The 22,654-nt window shown below is 37.3% G+C and overlaps 1 protein-coding gene across 2 annotated transcripts in view; it reads right to left on the bottom strand.

The window, feature by feature from the left end:
- The window catches only part of LOC306884989 (glutamate receptor ionotropic, kainate 5-like), a gene marked incomplete at its 3' end in the record, with an annotated part of 49,595 nt that extends 29,828 nt beyond the window's left edge, over positions 1-19,767 (bottom strand). For both annotated transcript variants that reach the window (XM_079441283.1, XM_079441282.1), the window contains exons 1-11: positions 19,629-19,767; positions 18,398-18,562; positions 16,896-16,993; positions 14,888-15,053; positions 12,780-12,958; positions 12,296-12,349; positions 7,658-7,819; positions 6,871-7,023; positions 5,271-5,375; positions 4,777-4,884; positions 2,343-2,546 (exon numbers count right to left, since the gene is read on the bottom strand). In XM_079441283.1, coding sequence (XP_079297409.1) covers positions 2,343-2,546; positions 4,777-4,884; positions 5,271-5,375; positions 6,871-7,023; positions 7,658-7,819; positions 12,296-12,349; positions 12,780-12,958; positions 14,888-15,053; positions 16,896-16,993; positions 18,398-18,562; positions 19,629-19,752 — 1,518 coding nt within the window. In that variant the 5' untranslated portion in view covers positions 19,753-19,767. The remainder of the gene's footprint in view (positions 1-2,342; positions 2,547-4,776; positions 4,885-5,270; positions 5,376-6,870; positions 7,024-7,657; positions 7,820-12,295; positions 12,350-12,779; positions 12,959-14,887; positions 15,054-16,895; positions 16,994-18,397; positions 18,563-19,628) is intronic.
- Positions 19,768-22,654: the final 2,887 nt, after the last annotated feature.

Raw genomic sequence — 22,654 nt, forward strand, 5'->3', positions numbered from 1 at the left:
ATCTTGGCTACTCAATTGTTGTAATTCAGCCACATTGGAGGGTTTTTGAGCATGAACCGCCTTTTTTAAAGTCATGCCACATCATCTCAATAGGATTCAGGTCAGGACTTTGACTAGGCCACTCCAAAGTCTTCATGTAGTTTTTCTTCAGCCATTCAGAGGTGGATTTGCTGGTGTGTTTTGGATCATTGTCCTGCTGCAGAACCCAAGTTCGCTTAAGCTTGAGGTCACGAACAGATGGCCGGACATTGTCCTTCAGGATTTTTTGGTAGACAGCTGAATTCATGGTTCCATTTATCACAGTAAGTCTTCCAGGTTCTGAAGCAGCAAAACAGCCCCAGACCATCACACTACCACCACCATATTTGACTGTTGGTATGATGTTCTTTTTCTGAAATGGTGTGTTACTTTTACGCCAGATGTAATGGGACACACACCTTCCAAAAAGTTCAACTTTTGTGTCAAAACTGAGACGAGCCTTTATGTTCTTTTTGCTCAGCAGCGGTTTTCGTCTTGGAACTCTCCCGTGCAGGCCATTTTTGCCCAGTCTCTTTCTTATGGTGGAGTCATGAACACTGACCTTAACTGAGGCATGTGAGGCCTGCAGTTCTTTAGATGTTGTTGTGGGGTCTTTTGTGAAGTGACATTCAGCCAAGTATGGTGACCCATACTCGGAATTCGTGCTCTGCATTTAACCCATCCAACGTGCACACACACAGCAGTGAACACACACACACCGTGAACATACACCCGGAGCAGTGGGCAGCCATTTTATGCTGCAGCGCCCGGGGAGCAGTTGGGGGTTCGGTGCCTTGCTCAAGGTCACCTCAGTCGTGGTATTGAGGGTGGAGAGGGCACTGGACATTCACTCCCCCCACCTACAATTCCTGCCGGCCGGAGACTCGAACCCGCAACCTTCGGATTACAAGTCCGACTCTCTAACCATTAGGCCACGACTTTGTGACCTCTTTGATGAGTCGTCGCTGCACTCTTGGGGTAATTTTGGTCGGCCTGCCACTCCTGGGAAGGTTCACCACTGTTCCATGTTTTCTCCATTTGTGGATAATGGCTCTCACTGTGGTTCGCTGGAGTCCCAAAGCTTTAGAAATGGCTTTATAACCTTTTCCAGACTGATAGATCTCAATTACTTTCTTTCTCATTTGTTCCTGAATTTCTTTGGATCTCAACATGATGTGTAACTTTTGAGGATCTTTTGGTGAACTTCACTTTGTCAGGCAGGTCCTATTTAAGTGATTTCTTGATTGCGAACAGGTGTGGCAGTAATCAGGCCTGGGTGTGGCTAGAGAAACTGAACTCAGGTGTGATAAACCACAGTTACAGTTAAACACTTTTTCACACAGGGCCATGTGGGTTTGGATTTTGTTTTCCCTTCATAAAAAAAACCCTTCATTTAAAAACTGTATGTTGTGTTTACTTGTGTTATCTTTGATTAATATTTAAATTTGATTTATGATCTGAAACATTAAAGTGTGACAAACATGCAATAAAATAAAAAAATCAGGAGGGGGGCCAACACTTTTTCACACCACTGTATATATATATGATATAAATGTTATTTCAAACATTTTCATGCATGAACATACACTTACACTAAACAAATAGTAACTGTAAATTCAGTAAAAAGCAGTATTCAAAGATTAAAAAAAAATGCTACAAATATTTAGATTATTAATATTAATACAATTGATTAATTACTGGACATTGGTACCTTTTATCATATTGCTGTTACTGTTTAATTACAGCAATTAATGCATGTGTATTTTTAATAGACAAAAGCAAAAAAAAAAAAAAGTGGTTTAGCTTTGGATTTTAACATTAAAAATGAAATATTATACATTATATTTACATTTATTATACATTACATTTAATAATATGTAATATATATAATATATATATATATATATATATAATACTGAATATAAACGGTTGGTGGTTATTTCAGACATTTTGATAAACGAATATACAATTACATTAAACAAATAGCTTTTAACACTAAAATCAGATTATACAAGCTGTAGAAAAAAAAAGGAAAAAAAAAGCTTTTGTTTGGCAACTATAAATATTTTTTATGCAGGTTCTTAAAATGAATACATTTAATAGCTTATGGAACATTGGTGCATTATCATATTCCTGTTGCTGCAGTTTTATTATAGCAACAAGAAACAAGGAAAGTGCATTTCCAATGGACATAAAGCAAATAAAGCTCATATTATAAAAAGCCCAAGAGTTTCATTGAGGGTCAGGGTGACTGAAAAGTGTCTCTATTTTTACATAATGTGTCCACAGAGCTTAATTATGGACGTGCGCACAGACATGCGTACCCTGTTGATGAGTTCCCCCACCATGCCAGTCCATGACCCATTAGGTTCTGGAGCTCCATACAGCCCGTCATCCACCAGCTTGATCCGGAAGGAAAATTTCAGTTTGTCTGCCAGCTCCCGCAGCATATCCACACAGAATCCCTCATACCGATCATTACCCCGGAAGTCCTGGTAGTTTGCCTTGCGCATCACGTATGGATTTTCCTATAAAACAGGACGAAGGTAACATTTAACGCTCTAATATTCCACTCTCAGTTTCTATACAGTGAAGCGCCATAAACTCAATGACAGTCAATAGCCATACAGTGGAAGTGGCATTTTGATTGGAGTTAAGCCATGAAATGGCAGTAAAATCCAGTGAAACGGTGCTTCCTTGGCTTTGACATGTGAAAGTTCCTATTTGGCTGCAGATTCCTGGTTTGAATGTATTATTTCTTCTACAATATGTTGTCGCCGGATAGCAAACCTATTTTCTTCATTTTGCAAGGACATGATGCAAATAAGATGGTTAACAATGAAGGGATGACTTGTTATGCCATGAGACTGTGATTGTTATGATTGTTTAAAAAAAAAAAAAACAGAACAAATACAAACAGTAAAATGCTTTAAAACTATTAGAGTCCAATACATTTGTATGTTATTAGGAATTGCTTAAATGTGTTTGTTGCCTGGAAGCAACATTGTATGATAGTGGAATGAATAATAATGCAGTGAATATGGATGCAATCAATGAAGGTACTATAGAAAACATTGCAACTATCATTTGTTGTTTTTAATTTAGTTTTTAACTTATTAAATTAGAAAAATGCAAGGCAATTCTCTGTGTTATCCATCTAGTATTGACTGGATGCTGAGACATGGGTGTTATATACCAGAATGGAATGAGACCGAAAGTTGGTATAGGAATTGTTGCTTAAAACGGTGTTTATTAAAATCAGCTTGGTTAATATCATCCAATAGCCCGAGCTAGAAACTGATCACTTTTCCACAATAAGACTAGGAAAGTGCATTAAAGAGATAGTTCACCCAAAAATTAAAATTACCCCATGATTTACTCACCCTCAGGCCATCCTAAGTATCTATGACTTTCTTCTTTCAGACAAATACAATCAGCATTATATTAAAAAATGCCCTGGCTCTTCCAAGCTTTATAATGGCAGTGAATGGGGTTCAAGATAAAGTTGGATGGCTGAAGTCCAATAAATGTGCATGAATCCATCATAAAAAGTGCTCCACACAGCTCTGGGGGAAGGGTTTCTTCCGAAGCAAATCCATGTCTTTGTGTAAGAAAAATATCCATTTTCTAAATTGTATAAACCATAATCTCTAGCTTCCACTAACTGTCGTACACGTGTTCATGAGAGAGTGGTGTTCCAGCGGATGACGTAGGATGTAGGCGTAGCATAATCTCCAGTGAGAATATGCTAGTCTCACAAGAACCAAGTTTTGTTTACAGCAAAGTAAAACCAGTCTCCTCTTGGCTTATATGGAAATCCTCCGACATTTTCCTTTACAAATCCTCATTTTGTACTTCTAATTTGTGACCAGCATTTTGTTTTGCTTTCCCTTCTGTGCTTCCGCATTTGACATTTCCACGTTTGTCACCACACTTGCCTACGTCATCCGCTGGAACACTACTCTCTCGTGTACGTGCATACAACAGTAAGCGGAAGCTAGAGATTATGGTTTATAAAGTTTTAGATAAGGTTATTTTTCTTACACAAACGCATTGCTTTGCTTCATAAGGCCTTGATTAACCTATGGAGCCATGTGGAGTACGTTTTATGATGGATTTATGCCCTTTATTTTGCTTCAAAATCTCTACAGCCATTCACTGCCAATTTAAAACTTTGAAGCGCAAGGACATTTTGTTTTTATATAACTGACTGTATTTGTCTTACAGAAGAAAGTCATGTACACCTAGGATGGCTTGGGGGTGAGTAAATCATAGGGTAATTTTCATTTTTGGGCGAAGTATAAGTAAATAAAATCAATTTTGATTTGATGCTTAACTTCAATATTACTATCCTATGAACTATCCTTTTAATTTATGTTTTGAGATTTTCAAGTTGGAATCTAGTAAGCTTTTCTTACAATCATAAACTCAAGAAACAACATTATTACACTGTATAAGCTCTGTGTAATCAAGCAAGGCTTCTGAATTATCTCCTCCCTGATTTTAATAATGCATTACTTTTACAAACATTTGTAGAGCCCATAATAACATTTAAGACACCTTAATGCAGAATTTGGTTTAGAGAGATGCTCTCAAAAGATCGTGGCTGTTCATGTGCAAGATTTGAATCTGAAAAATTTCTGACTGCCAAATTTCTAAAAGCCCTATAATTCACAATGATCTCTGGTCTGAAACGCTCCTGCCAATGTGCTGCCAAACCCACACAGCCCATGGAGTCATATCTGGAGAGGATCTTACCAGTATTGTTGTGACGATGAGCGTCTTGTTGGCTAAGGTCTCAGACGTGTTGATGTCTAAAGATGTAGAGTTCATAGCCAACGTGTTATTGGAGTACCAGACACCGATCTGCACATGTGAAGTAAAATAAATAAATAAATAATGCTTCGCTTTAATAACAAAGAAGACACAGTTAGAAGTGCTTTCATGAGCAAATCTGCACTGAAAGAGCTAAATCATATCAAATCATTTGCGACCCCTTTAAAAACATGTTTGATCTCGCAGGGGGGAAACAGGCAGGAATAAACGAGTTAAGCGAATAAGACGAGGGGATGAAGGAGAGATAAAATAGCATGAAGTGAGGGATCAATACTATGATCAATAAGAGAGGAGTGAAGTGGTGATTACTCCAGCTACCACCCATTCATTAGACCTCACAACCTCTCCCGTGATTCTGGATAAAATGCAGAGTTAGTGTTCATGAAAATGAGCTTGTGTGTGTGTGTGCACGTTACCTCTTTGTGACCCCCCTTGAATTTCTCAAGAATACGCAGCGTGTAATTGGTCCTCTGGCCTTTGCTGTTAAACTCCACGCGGCCTGTTAGGCCATCATACTCTACCTAAAATGAAAAAGAGAGAAAGGGGGGGATTTAAACCAAGGGTAACAAACAAGAATGACGAATAGCATTAATTTTGACCTACAATATTAAGCTAGAAATTATAGCGCAGGTAGCGAAAAAGAGAGAGAGGCAGCCAGAGGACAAACTTTGAGATGATTAAGAAAGTTAAGGTGAAGTGTCACTTTTGCTTCACCAGTGTCACCAAATGCAGTCGCAAAAATAATGACTGTTTTCATTAGTATTGGCAAGGGAGGTAAACACTTGGAGTTATGGACACAAACCGAGAATGGCGGATGAGAAGAGGTGCGGAGATGGTGCCAAATGGAGTGCTGAAATGATGGAGTGATGGACAAACTGCAAAAACAGATGGAGGGACACAATGAATGAAAGAGCGCACTTGTGACTAGACAACACAAACACCGTCTAGGATCTCACAGAGTATAATAGCTGCATTAAAATGATAAAATACAAGCAGGCCTTCAGACAGGTTGCAATAAACAATGCACATCTGGTGTTAAGGGCACAGTTATAATTGCTCTGAAACTAATGTCAGTTGTAAAATTACTGTGGCTGGGTATAATCATCACAGAGGACATAAAAGTCATACTGCATTGGTCATCATCAGGCCTGTCAATGGACAGAACAACCGGGAACATTGTCCTGGACTCTGTGGCGGCTCATTAAGCACTCCAGCTACTTAAAATGCATTTAAAAAATGCATTTATTTTAAAATGAACATTAATTTTTTTGCATAAATTACAAGATGTTTTGTGGTTGTAGTAGCATAGCCAGTGAATCCTGTGAATTCATTTCAGCAGTTTTTTAATTGAATTTGCACGATTTAAACTATTATAATAATTTTATTAGAATTTCATGTCATCTATGTGCATAGATTTTATTTATTTAGTCATTTATTTAGTAATTTTATATATTTAATTATATATATTTTTTTCAGATTTAAGTTGGTTCATTTGCTGCTGTTATTGCCGTTTTCTGTTTCACAGTGCTGAACTGTGCTAAATGTTTCTTGATGATGTTAAATGATGCTCAGCGACACAATGCACAGTAATGCATTAGCAAAGGTTTAGATTTATTGCAGAGAAAATTGAAAAGCAACCGTCATAAACTCTCTGAATCTTGTTTATCGACGCCAAAGGGCCGCTGCATAGATTACAAAGAATATTTTTTTTCTATTGTATGCACTGATAAACTGTGCACAACAAGACAGGGAACGTATGTTGAGAAAGAAAATAAGGTCAATTTCAATTTCATGTTGGCTTTAACAGAGCCTATAAAAGCCAATAAGCAGTGGCACACAGAATCACACCAACATAAAATCCAGATTAAAACAAGGAAACTGCTGATTAGGCTTCTACAGCTCATCAGAGACGACTTCAAAGTGACATACAGTACAGCTGTAAAGACTAAACACTAAAGTCATCAAACGCATCAGTCAGAAAATGGCTGGAAACGGGGTAGCCATGGAGACACGTACCATGCGCAGGTAGTTCATGAGACTGGTGCCGTGCTGCCAGATGAGTGAAGACGTGCAACTCAGAGGCTTCACTCCGATCTCCTGACTGCGGTTCAGTTCTCGCACCGCTCCGACCACCACATGCACCGCATCGAACATCAGCGCTGATGACAACTGTAGGTGGAGAGAGAGCATGATAGAAACGAGACGAGAGATACACCGAGGCGAAGATAGAAAGAAAGAAGAAGAAAAAGAGAATAAAGGAATGTAGAATTGAGAAAGACAGCAAATGAGGTCATTAGGGGGGCAAGGAGACTTCACGTCTATTAGGGCCCTATAGAAACTGTCTTCCTAACAGGGGTTCTTAAATTGCGTTGTGTGGCACACATCCTATTTGGACACATTTGAAAAAACCTTCTGGCAGAACGTCTCATTATTGAATAGATTTAGTAGTTACTATGGTTTACAGTTTGCATTTTTTCCCCATCTAAGCAAACCTCAGCAAAATCTGGTTTAAATAATGCAATAGAATGTCAATCAAATTACTGAAATTATGGAGGCTCTTAGAATTTTAAAAGCATTTTTAGATGCAAGCGCAACCAAATACATCACTGTTATTCATATGCATCTCAAGACAGATCAAGTTTTAATTGCTTGATTTAAGAATGTTAACAGAATCTCAACCTCTCAACAGCTCATACAGGTAAAGGGTTTGCGTCCTAAGGCTGAATTGCCACTGATTAATATATTTGTGAGTTGTAATGTGCATATTTAGTATTATTTAATAAGTCTATCTTTGTAAGCTCACCGCTGGACCAGGATAGGGGCTGAGATCACATCCTTCCCTCCATGACAGGTTTAGACTCCTGATGAACTCTAGGTAGAAAGGATGACTGCTGTTCAACATGGAGAAGCCAACGATATTTGACTGATCATCTACCACATCATCCAACCTCAACAGAGGGAAATCCTGAGAGAGAGAAAGAGAGAGATTTTTCCATGAGTTATTAAAAAATGAATTTGTGTATTATTCTTGCCTTTATAAGCCCCTTAAAAGTCCCTTCAACATTCTTTTTACAGCCATAAATCTGTGCTGAGCAGCTGGCCCCCATCTTCACACAGATCTTCAATAGATCACTGGAGCTGTGTGAAGTCCCCTCATGCTTCAAACGCTCCACCATCATCCCCGTCCTAAAGAAACCCCAAATTACTGGACTTAATGAGTACAGACCTGTGGCCCTAACGTCTTTAGCCATGAAATCATTTGAAAGACTGGTTTTGGCTTATCTGAAGGACATCACTGGACCCTTACTGGACCCCCTGCAGTTTGCCTACAGAGCAAACAGGTCTGTGGATGATGCAGTCAACATGGGACTGCACTTCATCCTGCAGCATCTGGACAGACCAGGGACTTATGTGAGGATCCTGTTTGTGGACTTCAGCTCTGCTTTTAACACCATTATCCCGGAAACCCTTCAAAATAAACTAACTCAGCTCTCCGTCCCCACCTCCGTCTGCCAGTGGATCAACAGCTTCCTGACAGACAGACAGCAGTTAATAAAGCTTGGTAAATTCACATCCAGCACTCGAACCATCAGCACTGGAGCTCCTCAGGGCTGCGTTCTCTCCCCACTGCTCTTCTCCCTCTACACCAACGACTGCACCTCTAAAGACCCCTCTGTCAAGCTCCTGAAGTTCGCAGACGACACCACACTGATTGGCCTCATCCAGGACGGTGACGAGTCTGCTTACAGACAGAAGGTTAAGGAGCTGGCTGTCTGGTGCAGTCTTAACAACCTGGAGCTTAACACGCTCAGAACTGTGGAGATGATAGTGGACTTCAGGAGAAACCCCCCTGCTCTCCCCCCACTCACCATCATGAACAGCACTGTGACTGCAGTGGAGTCATTCAGATTCCTGGGCACCACCATCTCTCAGGACCTGAAGTGGGACATTCACATTGACTCCATTGTCAGGAAGGCCCAGCAGAGGTTGTACTTTCTTCGCCAGCTGAGGAAGTTCAACCTGCCACAGGACTTACTGAAACAGTTCTACTCTGCCATCATTGAATCCATCCTCTGCACCTCAATAACTGTCTGGTTCAGCTCAGCTACCAAATCTGACCTCAGAAGACTACGGAGGGTAGTCCGGACTGCTGAGCGAATCATTGGTACAACCCTCCCCACTCTCCAAGAACTGTACTTATCCAGAGTGAGCAAAAGGGCTGGCAAAATCACTCTGGACCCCTCACATCCAGCACACAACCTCTTTGAACTGTTACCGTCTGGTCGACGCTACAGAGCTCTGAGCACCAGAACGACCAGACACAGGAACAATTTCTTCCCTCAGTCAATACATCTCATGAAAACTCAATAATAAACGTGGAACACACAACTATAATACAGTATTCATTCACCACACTCACTTATTTTATTTTTATCATTTCTAAATTGCACATACTTGACCTGTACATACATAGTTGTCTATTATATATTATATATAGTTTTTTTTTTTTGCTGCTTTGTACATTGGTTATTGGCTATTTCTTGTTATTTTGTTTTTAATATCTGTGTCCTGTCCTGTTGCTGTCTTTCTGTTGCACTGTGGAGCTTCTGTCACTACAACAAATTCCTTGTATGTGTAAACATACTTGGCCAATAAAGTTCATTCTGATTCTGATAAATAATTTGATTTACTTAACAGACTGCCATTTTGGCTTGACCTAAAATAAAGTCTAACAACCGTCCTTTCTTCTTTTTTTCTTTAGCTTAAAATATATATTTTAAAAAACAGGGAAATCCTGAGAGAGAGAGAGAGAGAGAGTTGCCAAAAAAGTTCCTTGGACATAGAATGCTTTGGAATTTAGAAATAGTTTAATTAACGCTTTACTTAACATCTACTACATAAGTGCACTGTCTTGGTTTTGTGTTAAATGAACACTCGCTAAACTCATTGGGTCTGTCAGTTGGTGCGCATCATCCTTTCCTCATTACCGAAAACACCGGTGGCGCGGTACAGGTGAGTGTTTAACAGTTTAACTATAAATTACTCATGGTTTTGTCACAGTATTTAGTATAAACTGTCATTTTTGTCAAACAGTTACCAAGCACTGCTAATCAGCCCAGTTTTATCATCCCGTTAGCGTGAGCTGAGGTGCGTTTACTAGAATATTCTCTAACACCTTGTCAGTACTGCTTTAACGCTATAAATATTTAAATTTGACCGTTTTACGGAGAAAAACTCGGCCCGAATATTATTTAAAAGCATTATTAATATAGTAAAGAAGTTGCTGTAATAGTTATTGAAGAGAATTTATATTTTATTGACATTCAGGGTCATACTGGTAAAAATATGATAACTTAATCATTGAATATAAACAATTTGTGGTTTTAGACTATTAACACTGCAACACAGTAAAGCTGAGTATGCTGAGAGCTCTTAAAAGGAAAATGTAAATATATGTTTGAGTTTTTTGTAATGTCATCGCATTTTTCCAGATACTTGTCTCCAGATATTGTCTTGACTTATAATAATGTAGTGTGACTTCAACCCTCTGTGATTGCAAACCTAAACACAGCTTTTAATAAATTTAAAGTAAACTCAAACAAATTCTTCAACCAATTTAATTAGCTACTAATTACTACTGATTTTGAAAATCTTGTAGAAATGACAGAAATGGATGCAACAGTGACATGCAACATAATATTTACAGTGCATAAAATTATATTGCACATTTATAGTGATTTAATAAATGTGTGCTTCACTCAAATTCAATATTTACATATCATTCAAAAAAGGTCTACAGGATTTTTAAATAGCTACATTTGCCTGGCCAGTTTTGCAAATATCTGCTGCTCCCTACGGGATTGGGAAAACCCTCATCCATAAATAAATAGTAATTTACTGAAGGCAATATTCAACCCAGCTAGAATTCCACTCAACGTAAGTGGTGCCCACTGGAAACGTTCAATGAAAACATAAAAAATTGGCTCAAATTGTTTTAGAAAAAAAGGGATTATTTTAGCTGTCCTTGAGTACCATGGCTTTCACCTTGTCTACCAAATCAATCAGCTCTTGTGCTTTGTCATTTACTGGCAAGTGGATAATCCCAAGAGGTACAGTAGGCAGTGAGTTTGTCAATGGTAAAATCAACAAAGACTTTTTCTATAGCCGTGTAGCAGCAGCAGGGAAACTATTGGTGAATCCATCAATTGGTGCCAGAGCAAAGCAGCTTTTAGGTTATTTATCACAAACGGTTGCCATCTATATGGCAGATGAAGGAGGATCCAACTCCACCTACTGTATAAATATACCCATTCAGTTTTTCATAAAGAGCTTCCCAATATGTCTGCATACATTGATCCCCATGAAGATTCCCAACACTTTAAGACCTTCTAGAGTTCAGGTGCATTTCAAGCGAAGCCGTACAATGTCCTTGTTCTGTCATTGACCCCTTCAGCAGCAGTAGGCCTTTTGATTCCTCCTGAGGATGCTTGTCGTACAGTTTATGAATGGAGGTATGACAGATAATGTTACTCTCTTTGAAGGGCTTGATAATGGCAAGTATCTTTCATCTTCCATCTGCTCTCAATTAGATTGCTGACAATGTGAAACTGACAAGAAGATGACCTTATTCATTTTAATTTTAGAGACTGCTACTGAAAGCCATCACTCAACAGCCACCAAAGAATCGAATGTACATTTGCAGTATTGCCTGGAGGTTGTCTGCATTTGTCTCTGTTCTTTGGAAAAAGAAGATTTCCAAAGTCAGATTAATAAAAGGATAAGCTTAAATGTTTAAATGAGCAGTTTTAAGAAAGAAAAAGACTGAATTTCATTTTATTACACTTTATAAAAAAATCTACATAGAAAATTATTTAATGATGCCATAATGCTGCATTACTAAATTAAAACATTCACAATAAAATGTAATTCAACTCATCTTCTATTCATGTATCTTTAGACGTTTTCTGGTTGGCACGCTCTCAGCTAAATTGCTGCCTTACTGCAGAGTGAACTCTGGCTTCCTCCCAAATCCAAAAATAAAAAAAAATAAAAACTTCATTAAAAAAAATGCCAGTTAAACAAATGTAATCTCTAAATGTTTTAAATATTTGCCATTTACTGAGGCCATAAGAAGCATTGTGTTTGAACAGTCTCAAATCTCATCTTCCTCGATTCAGTTTGCCTCTCAAGGTCAAATGCTTTAGCCTACTTCACTTTAACTTGTAACAGTCATATTAAAATCCTGAACTCACAACAGTAGCATATGCGACCTCAAAACAAGGACATAATCCACCTCATCCACGATGATGATGATAAACGGCATGCATGCGCTGTGCATCTGTGATGAGCTGGTTATTGGCCTGTTACTGGATGAAAGTGGGTTAAGGGGAGAAAGGGTAGTGTGTCATTGGAGAAAGTGAAAAAAAGGGGGTTTGTTTACCATTGTGGTGAGGATGTACTTGTAGAAGGCTGACGTCATGCCTAATTCTGAGGCCTAGAGAGAGGTAGAAACAGCAAGAGATATGTTGTATATCAGAAATCTAATCGCAAGTCATACTACTGATCTGAGTCATATATGTCAGGTATCTGTTTTTCAGTTGTGTAGAATATAAAAATCTGAAACAACAAATCAGGTATTTATAATGCAATTCAAACTCGGCAATAAACTAAATTTAAGTACTTGTAAATCAAAGATAAAGGTTATGACATGAAAATTATTACATATTAAAATATATATTATATATACTGTAAATATACAAGATTTTTTCCAACTTAAACACAACAAATGTAAAAAAAACATTGAAAGAAAATAAATTAACATTATATATACTGTAAATATACATGATTTGGAAGAAAATTGAAAATTGGAAAAAATCTAAATACAGTCATTTCTGACTTTTTGACTCCTATTTGAGCACACATACCTTCTTTAGTATTAGTATTGACACTGATGCATTGGCATCAATGATAATAGTCGCAACTTTGTCATCACGGATTTCTTTCAGCAGGGGGGTGGGGTCCAAATTTTCATCAAGCATTCTGACTGAGAGTGTTTCCCGGGATATGAGGAAGTGACGCACAAGCTCCTCCAATCGCAGCAGGCCTGAGATGTAGCATAAAACCCCATTATAGCATTATACAACTCATTTGTGCAAGCATTTAAAAAAAAAAAAACATTGTCAACATATATTCCTGGGCATTTGTGAAAAATGTAAAACTCATGAATATTATTAGATTTTTTTTACAATGACTGTATATCAAAATGGGCATTCAGAATAAATATGTCAGGTGGTGATTAAAATAAATGCCATGTAACCATCTAAAACCTTTTAACAACTTTCATAAACTGCCAATTGCTGTAAACCTTACGTTTCTGTCCACCCTGCCCCTCTGTATTAAAGTCAGTGACTATAGAATTAAGTGACTTTGAGAGCCAATAAAGTTAATTCCGTATGTACATAAATTTGTGCTCTAAGCCACCACAAAATCCATATGGTGACGCCATTGATTTTGGACTGCAGTCAACAAGATGCATGGCTAACGATAACAGCAAGGTGAAGTGATGAAAGAGTGCATCCTCAAAAAAAAAAAAAACCATGTATCCATGCTCTTTCACACATCGACATCGGAAAGGAACCAATGGGTAGATGAGCACATCCATGCATGCTAATGCGCACAGAGAACTCAAACCCGAACGTTACCGCCTGCATCTTAAACAGACAAACGCTCGCTTACACTTTAACATGAGAACAGATTGCGATAATTATATGGAAAAGGATGGGATAAGTGCAGATATGCAAACAGCAGTAAACAGTGGTGCATAAAACCAAAGCACCATTATCCAGACCATACCAATCAAGCGAGAGCTGCTTGCATCAGCAAGTCATGAGAGATCAACTTGCAGTCAGCATCGTAACGGCTCACATACGTTTCACTCTAGTGCGCTAACTACTTCTCATTAAGCTGAGTCAACAAAGTAGAACAAATACAATTAATATTTCTTCTTGTTTGCTTGCTTGTTGACACAATCCTCAATGTGAGGTCCCTCAGATCAGAGGGAATCTGGATAGCTCTACTTATCTGAAAAACATATTTTCCAGTGACAATCATCTGACATCACCTGAAAGCCAGATGTGCTTTTTAATTAAGAAGTAAAGCACTCAAGTGTTTCCAACCGTGACTATATTAACAGTTAAACAAGGTTACCCCATACTATTGGTTTAATTTATTCTATTTTTATTAGTGCTGTCAAACGATTAAATGCGATTAATCGCATCCAAAATAAGTTTTTGTTTACATAACATATGTATGTGTACTGTGTATGTTTATAACGTATATATAAATAAACATACATGCATGCATATAGTTAAGAAAAATATGTTATGTTTATATATTAAATATGTTTTTATATAATATAAATTATATGAATGTAAATATAAACAAGTAAATACATGTAAACATTTTCAAAATATATACCGAATGTGTTTGTATTTATATACACATAATAAATATACACAGTACATGCACATGTTATGGAAACAAAAACATTTATTTTGGATACAATTAGTTGCAATTAATCATTTGACAGAACACATTTTTATACTTGATGTACTTTTATTAAATTTTTAGATGAATGGAAAATGTAGCAAACCAAATTAGAATTTGTGTTGCTTATATACGCACTATGAACTAATGCATGTGTGTTTGTTGAATCTAATGTCCTTTTTATCATCATCATGCAGAAAAATGAATCCACACGTATAAAGCGAATAAGAGGTTTAATCTTATAAAAACATGTAATTTGCTGAAGCGGTGGTATAGACGTTAATAACATCATATAAAAGGCACAAAGCCTAAGGATAATGCACTTATGTTATGTTAAAAAATAACATGATTTGTGGCGTGAATCGGCTGTGAAATGAATTATAAAGGGTGCTGTGCACAATGAACGGTTCGGTGTGATCTATAACAGCAGAAAGACAGAATGGCCAGTTCATAGTTGACCGTGTCTGCGTTTTCCCTGCAGACTTACACTCTGCTTTGGCACAAATCAAGCTGGCCGTCGGGTAACTGAAAGAGCGCAGGATGGCACCGATGGCCAAGCTTAAGTCCTCGTTGCTAGGATACAGCGTCACTGAGGCAAAGCGGAGATATGGCAAGCGCGGAGTCTCCTCTGGACCAATCTTGATGTGAGGGATCTTTGAGGAACAGACAAGAATAAGATTTAGAAGAATAGATTGTGGGATTGACTAACATGAGGTTTTCCATGGCTGATGCCAATAGCTAAAGAAGCGGTTTTCAACCTTGGTCTTAGGTGACCAGCAGCACTGTACATTTTGTACATCTCTCTTATTTAAGAAGGAGCTCCGTTACCTAACCTGAGCATGAGAGACATATAAAACGTGCAGAACTTCCTATTCATCAAAGAAACCTGAAAAAAAGTATCAATGTTTCCACAAAAATACGAAGCAGCACAACTGTTTTCAAAAATAATGTTTCCTAAGCAGCAAATTGGAATGATTTCTGAAGGATCATGTGACATTGAAGACTGGAGTAATAATGCTGAAAATGTAAATAACATAGAAAACAGCTATTTTAGAGATTTCACACTTTTACTATTTGTGACCCTGGACCACAATACCAGTCATAAGTGTCAATTTTTTTCAATTGAGATTTCTACATCATCGGAATAAATGAGCTTTCCATTGATGTATGGTTTGTTATGATAGGATAAGATATGGCTGAGATACAACTATTTGAAAATATGGAATCTGAGGGTGCCACAAAATCTAAATACTGAGAAAATCGTCTTTAAAGTTGTATAAATGAAGTTCTTAGCTATGCATATTACTGATCAAAAAATAAGTTTTGATATATTTATAGTAGGAAATTCACTAAATATATTAATGGAACATGATCTTTACTTAATATCCTAATGATTTTTGGCATAAAATAAAAGTGGATAATTTTGACCCATACAATGTATTTTTGGCTATTGTTACAAATATACCCCGACGACTTAAGACTGGTTTTGTGATCCAGGGTCACATTTTTTATCAAATAAATGCAGCTGTGTTGATCATAAGAATCTAACAACAAACAAACAAACAAATACAAATCTGACTGACCCCAAATTTTGTGGTGGGATGCCAATCAAAAAAAAAAAAAAAAAAATCACTATGAAATGTGAATCTATGATCATTGCATTCCACTTGCAGCAATGACAATAGGGATGTGCGAAGATTCAGATTTTCAATTCAAAACTGAACATTCAGAAGTTCAATTCATAATTGAAGTTAAAAAGTCTGTTAAATGCCAAATGAACCCCAACATTTAAATTGAGGTACCAGACAGAATGTTGAATGTTGCAATTTAAATTTGTAGAATTAAAATTCTAAGCAATTCATATAACTGCAATTTTTTACTATAAAATCAAAGTTTGACTAGAATTTAGACTTTAAATGTTGGCTTAAATACTTGTTTAAAAGTTTAACAAATAGTCTTGAGGCCTGAAGGATTTATAGGCCTTACAGACAGATGGACAGAATTACTGATAGATCGTTGGACGATTGTCATTTTTTTCTTTGAAACGCTGCATTAAAACAGCAGTTTTATTTTTATTTATTTAGTCATTTCCAGGTTTCAATTATATTGACAATTTCAGATTAAAAGTGCTGATCACACGGTGTATAAATATAATGCAATTTAATAACAGTAAATTAGGTGTACACAAAATGACTGAAATTAAATGCACATTCATTTTACGCAATGTTAAATTGTTAATTGCCTGAGTGGGCACCAAAACGGCCAGATATCGGCCAATTAATCATCCTGGCTGATATATCATTCTACCTCTCACCGTAAGGAAGGAGAAGAGAGAGAAAATAAGGGAAATTAGGTCAGAGGGGGAGATGCTTTTCAAGCAGCAAAGCAAAGGCACACAGGAAATAATGGCCTGTGGCTGAGGAGCAGTGTACATTTATCATTTCAAGAAATGCTCTCACAGACACATACGCAAATGCACTTCCTTTCATTCTCACCTCTTTTTCCCCACATATATGACTGACGGTGGATCCGGAAGCAGGACTAGAGGCAGGACCGATGATAGAGACCACTCCCTTTGGCAGGATCTGACACACTGAGAGGGGTAAAGATATATTATTAGAAAGAGACAGATAAATAGAGATACCAGGAGAGAGAGAAATAGAGAGCGGAGTGATAGAGCAAGACAGTGACTGAATGAGAAAGGGACAGGGTAGAGAGAGACAGACATTACAGCGGGCAGAGAAAAAGCCAACGTCTTGGACGCCGTCCAGTTCTGTGTCCTGTTCCTAGATGATATATCAAATTAGGAGTCAATGCAAAGCTCTTTTTGATTAATTACATCAATAAGCACAACACAGATTTATGCTCTGCCTACAGGAGATTGCTGCTCTAATTCTACACAAGAACGAGGGGGAGAGAGAGCACACAGGGTGTATATTTAGATGAAAAGATGTTTTTCTTGCTTGCTTTTGAACTGTGTTGCATTGAGATGTTCAGGGCACTGTGCATGTGTGACATGGGTATGTAATTCATTTAGCATCAAATGAAAATATGTTATCCTGTTACATTCACATGCTTTGAGTGTGTGTTATCGGTGCATTTCAGTCCAATGGTTAAAGCAAACTTGAATAAAAAATTGACCCGTGTTCTTGGCTTAATTGTGCACTCTTTATTCTAAAGAAAAAAATTCATGTAATTCATCAAAATGTAAAAATGTAAGCATTCCTTTAAATTACTGTTTACAATAACAGTATAATATAATAATAATAATTTAACTATTAATTGATAATAATTAGTATATTAATTAAATATATTCATTTGAAAAAGAAATAATCCATATTTGACCTTGTACCTTGGCTTTCTATTCAAAAAGCATCCTCTAAACTCCATTCTGTTATGGAAGGCCCACTTATTTACAGTCAAATAATTGGAAAAAATAAAAATTATTTTGTAGATAGTTTAGCATTAAATCTTGCCAATGGTTAATTTAATGGTTACCAAAAATATAACAGCAAATAACAATACATTACAAAAAGAAATCATCCAAATTTGACTTTCCATTCAAAAAGCATCCTCTAAAATGCCCAGTTTTAATCATTCAAATTCCGATAAATATAAAAAAAGACCATTGTTTGAGACTATTTTTTTTTAGAACATTGTAGTTGCTTCATGAAATCATCATAAAATGTAATTCCATTTAACAATCACAGAATAATATAACCTATTAATAACCTATTAATAATAATAATAACAACAATACAATAAGAAATCATCCCAATTTGACCTTTGACTTTCCATTCAAAAGCATCCTCTAAAATGCCCACTTTTCTTAATCCAATCAAACTCCAATAAAATCCTGTCCCACCCTACAATTTGTTGTTGCTGGATTTTCATTCAAGCTGTTCAGGTTTCATTCAAAGTACTTCACATTACAGAAGTAAAACTGTGAATGCCGTTTGATCGGTATGTGTGCGTGTAGTCGTTTTGTTGGACTCACTTGTGTCTGTCGTCTCATACTGAGAGTCTCTCTGCAGCTCAAAGATGTCGACCTCCACGCGGGCTCGTGCCGGGCCCTCCATCACACTGTTGATGTTCTCTCGGGCCAGAGCCAATGCCAACCGCTCTCCACGTCCACACGCTGACTGATCATCTAAAATAGCAGCTGAAGAGGAACAGAAAAAGCTCTGTGTTTTGTTTCCGCTCTGGAATTTAATTGAGTTTTCTGATGTTGACGACTGAAGTTGCATTTGTTATTGCAAAAAGATGGAGTTACTCATCACGATTGAACAGAAACAAGTTTGCAACGAATGTCAAATGTTGTGATTTGAACTGATTAGATTGTGCTATTGAGCGCATTTTCTTCGGAGGCTTTGCCAGAGATTAATTGATGCTTTATTGTTCGCAATAATCAAGACGAACATGCTGATGCTTGAAGCAATCAGTCACATGCTGTGAAGCAACAGCCGAGTACAAGCCACTTTGAAAAAGGCTCCTGCTTGAATCCGATAATACTGGCTAATTTCGCCTGAACTCTGCTCTGAACGGATTCAAAACGGATTAATCTTATTTTTGAGAAATTAACAAAAAATTGAAGCAACCTAACATACATTTCTGAGATTATCGCTTCACGCTCTCTGTTCTGCATAACAGGTGTTTCATTGAAAAAGATTAGGCCTAGTAGGAGGTCAGTACATCAGAAGATGCGTTTAAACATTAAATCAAGGACAAGCTTTGTAGACACTATAAATATGGGCTTCACTTTGATGCTTGCTGCCTTTATTACAAGAAAAATATTTGGGTTATCAGGAGACTCTACCGCTGCTTATTCCAAGTAAAAAGTGTTTTATTTTTCACATGATCTCTATAGATAAAGCTGGAAGAACTGAGGCAGAATTAGACCTTCTAATGGGTAGAAAGTGGATGAGGTTAGTGCCGCTGCCGCAGTTGCGTAGGTGAAGTCCAGTAGTACTATTACTATCATCCCTGACTATTAACCTTTCCAACACTGTTTGTGCTACTGACATGAATGATACCTCAAATTATGTGGCTTTTTGAGGAGATTCTTTCAGCAATGTACTATTTTCACCGGGTACATGATCAAACAGGCAAGATGATCCCCTAGTTTGGACTTGGACCAGTAAAGCAATCACATAGAAACACCCTGGAAACAGAGAGATGATGTGAAGATGCAATTTTGTGTGCTTTGTATCAGTAAGTGGTGGACTCACCCATCCTGACGGCTGCGAGAGCGGGTGCCTGGCTGTGAGAGGACGGGGCCATGGTCAGCAGAAGCAACAGCAGGAGGAGGAAGAGGAGGTGAATCGACAGCAGCAGCGCTGGCAGAGCCGGCATCTTCCACTGCTCCTCATGGAGAAAGGTCGTCTGGCTGCCTGCACCGCCACCTGGAGGGCAGGTACGAAATTATGCATGAGAAGTCATCCACTGATATACAGAGTTAAGAAAGAAACTAAGGATGCATGGTATTAAAATTCTGTGCGATATCGAAAAGCAGATAATCATTTTCATGTTATAGCCAATAACCAATAAAGGGCTGATATTAAAATTCTATTATACCTAAATATACTATTTTGGCTAAATAAAAATGAAATACAAATACAAAAAATATCATTGTCATGTTAAATGTTACCAGTGAATTTAGACATCACAACATTATAAATGTACAATGTGAAAAATTAAGATTCGTTTTGAGATTTTTTTTTTTTTTTATTAAAAAAACATTAACAGTGTTACTAATTTTTGGTTTAACGATTTAATTGATGCTTTTCAAAAAGAGAGATAAAAAAGGGAAAAAGGCAGTATCAGCATTTCTTTCGATATGTTAAAGGTACATAGTTCACCAAAAAGTTTCGCACCACCCATAGTTCACCCTCAGACCATCCAAGATGCAGTAGTGAGTAATTAACAGCAAATTTTCATTTAAGGTGTAAAGTATTAAAGTACCTTAAATTAAGGTACTTTCCCTTTAACAGAGAAGATGAAGCAAGATGAGATCAGACAAAAGTATTTTGCACACTTTGAATCGGTCACAAAATACAATTATGTGTAATTTCACCAGCATTCATAAAATAAAACTAATTTAATTGTGTGTGTGTGTGTGTGTGCGCATGTTTATGTGGTTTATGAGGACACAAATTTGTATAATGACATGGGTATGACAGAGGTATTACAATATGAAGGTGGTTTATGAGGACACTGTCTATGTCCCCGTAATTCAAAAGGATTAAAAAACATACTAAATGGTGTTTTTTTGAAAATCTAAAAATGCACAAAATCTCCTGTGAGGGCTAAGTTTAGGTGTAGGGTTGGTGTAGGGCAATAGCACACACAGTTTGTTCAGTATAAAAACCATTACGCCTATGGAGAGTCCCCATAAACCACAAAAACCAACGTGTGTGTGTGTGTGTGTGTGTGTGCGTGTGCCTGTGCGTGTGACCCTAGACCACAAAACCAGTCATAAGGGTCAATTTTTCAAAATCTGAAAGCTGATTAAATAAGCTTTCCATTGATGTATGGTTTGTCAGGACAATATTTGGCTGAGATACAGCTATTTGAAAATCTAGAATCTTAGGGTGCAAAAAAAATCCTTAGCAACGCATATTACTAATCAAAATTTAAGTTTTGATATATTTATGGTAGTGTATTTACAAAATATCTTCATGGAACATGATCTTTAATTAATGTCCTAATGATTTTTCGCATAAAAGAAAGAACGATAACTTTGACCCATACAATGTATTATTGGCTATTGCTACAAATATACCTGTGCTACTTATGACTGGTTTTGTGTGTCCAGGGTCATTTTAAATAAAATTACAACAAAACAATAAAATAAAATAAATGAAATAACCTAGATAACTACAGTAGATGCTAGAAGTTGAATTAAACATGCAACATTTTAACATTATTCAGTGCAAACATGCAACAAAGTGAGGTCACGTGAAAAGCCACCACATTGAATACATAGTATTAAAAAATATTCAGCATACAGTATATAATGCACAACTTGAAGGAAGCAGCTATTATTCCATTCCAAATATAGTGTTCCATGTGTTGCATCACCCACTTAAGCTATTAAAGGCTTCCTGGTTGACCATTTTGGTTTGCAAGCAGCACAAACATGCCACTTTTAAACATAATATGCCTGTTCTTTCAATGCCCTTCACTAACACACGCAACACAGATATATATTCCCATGCACACATCAAGAAAGGAGATATACCAAAATGCCTGTTACTTGTCCCAGTGCTGTAATATAAGCCATACACAAGATGCTGTGGATATGATGTGATAAAATATTCAGGACTGTTGCCAAAGCGTACATTGCTGTTTATTAGCACCTGAAAACATATTTGCAGCAGTTGCAGTGACTTGCTGAGGTTGTTAACTGGAAACCGAAAACCACATTTTTAAAACCATGATGGATGATTCGAAATGGTCATTTTGACAGATAAAATATTAAAGCATCTGGTCTATTGTGTTTGTATACTTACTATTGATTCACATAGTAATTCTGGGACGCTATATATTTTCCTGAAGAATAACATGAGCTTTCTACGAGTGGTTTTCCAAAACTTTTCAGGCAAGGAGGAAAGTGTATGTATGCAAGCATAAAAATAAACACAGACCTTTCATTTCAAATGTGTTTAGGTGACTGTAGACCTAAACAGGACTGATATAGGCCTAAATTATTACTGTGAATGAATAAAATACCATGCGCGTGATATTTCACATATGCTGCTCACAGATAAAGCAATCTCAGAAGAGGTGCATGTGTGGAAAAATGAGCATGCATACAAATGAAACAGTAAACGAATTACCAGGGAAATCAAAAACGTACAAAAATAGACCAAGACAGAAATTTTACAACCCAGTCCGTCAAAGTGACGTATAAAGATTATTTGTACCGCAACCTTGGCACAGGCCGCACGCTGCGATATAAAACAATTCACCACGAGCAAACCCACAACAGAATACAGAGAAGCCGAGAGAATTTAATGCAGCCAGAAGAAACAGACTCAGAAATGGCTTTGGGAGACAAAGAGGAAAGCGAGAAAGATTGAACGCTTGACGAATGCAGCATAATAGAGCCAAAAAGGCTCCGGTCTGCTGTGTGTGTGTGTGTGTGTCCCATAAAACAGAGACACAAGTCAGCCTAAAGATCAAGAGCCTCATCCCTAAAGCTGCCGTCAATCCTGGGCTGCCTGTGTTTGAGTTTGTCAACAGCTTGATTTGT

This window comes from Barbus barbus, assembly GCF_936440315.1.
Source record: "Barbus barbus genome assembly, chromosome: 19".
Taxonomy (NCBI): Eukaryota; Metazoa; Chordata; class Actinopteri; order Cypriniformes; family Cyprinidae; genus Barbus; species Barbus barbus.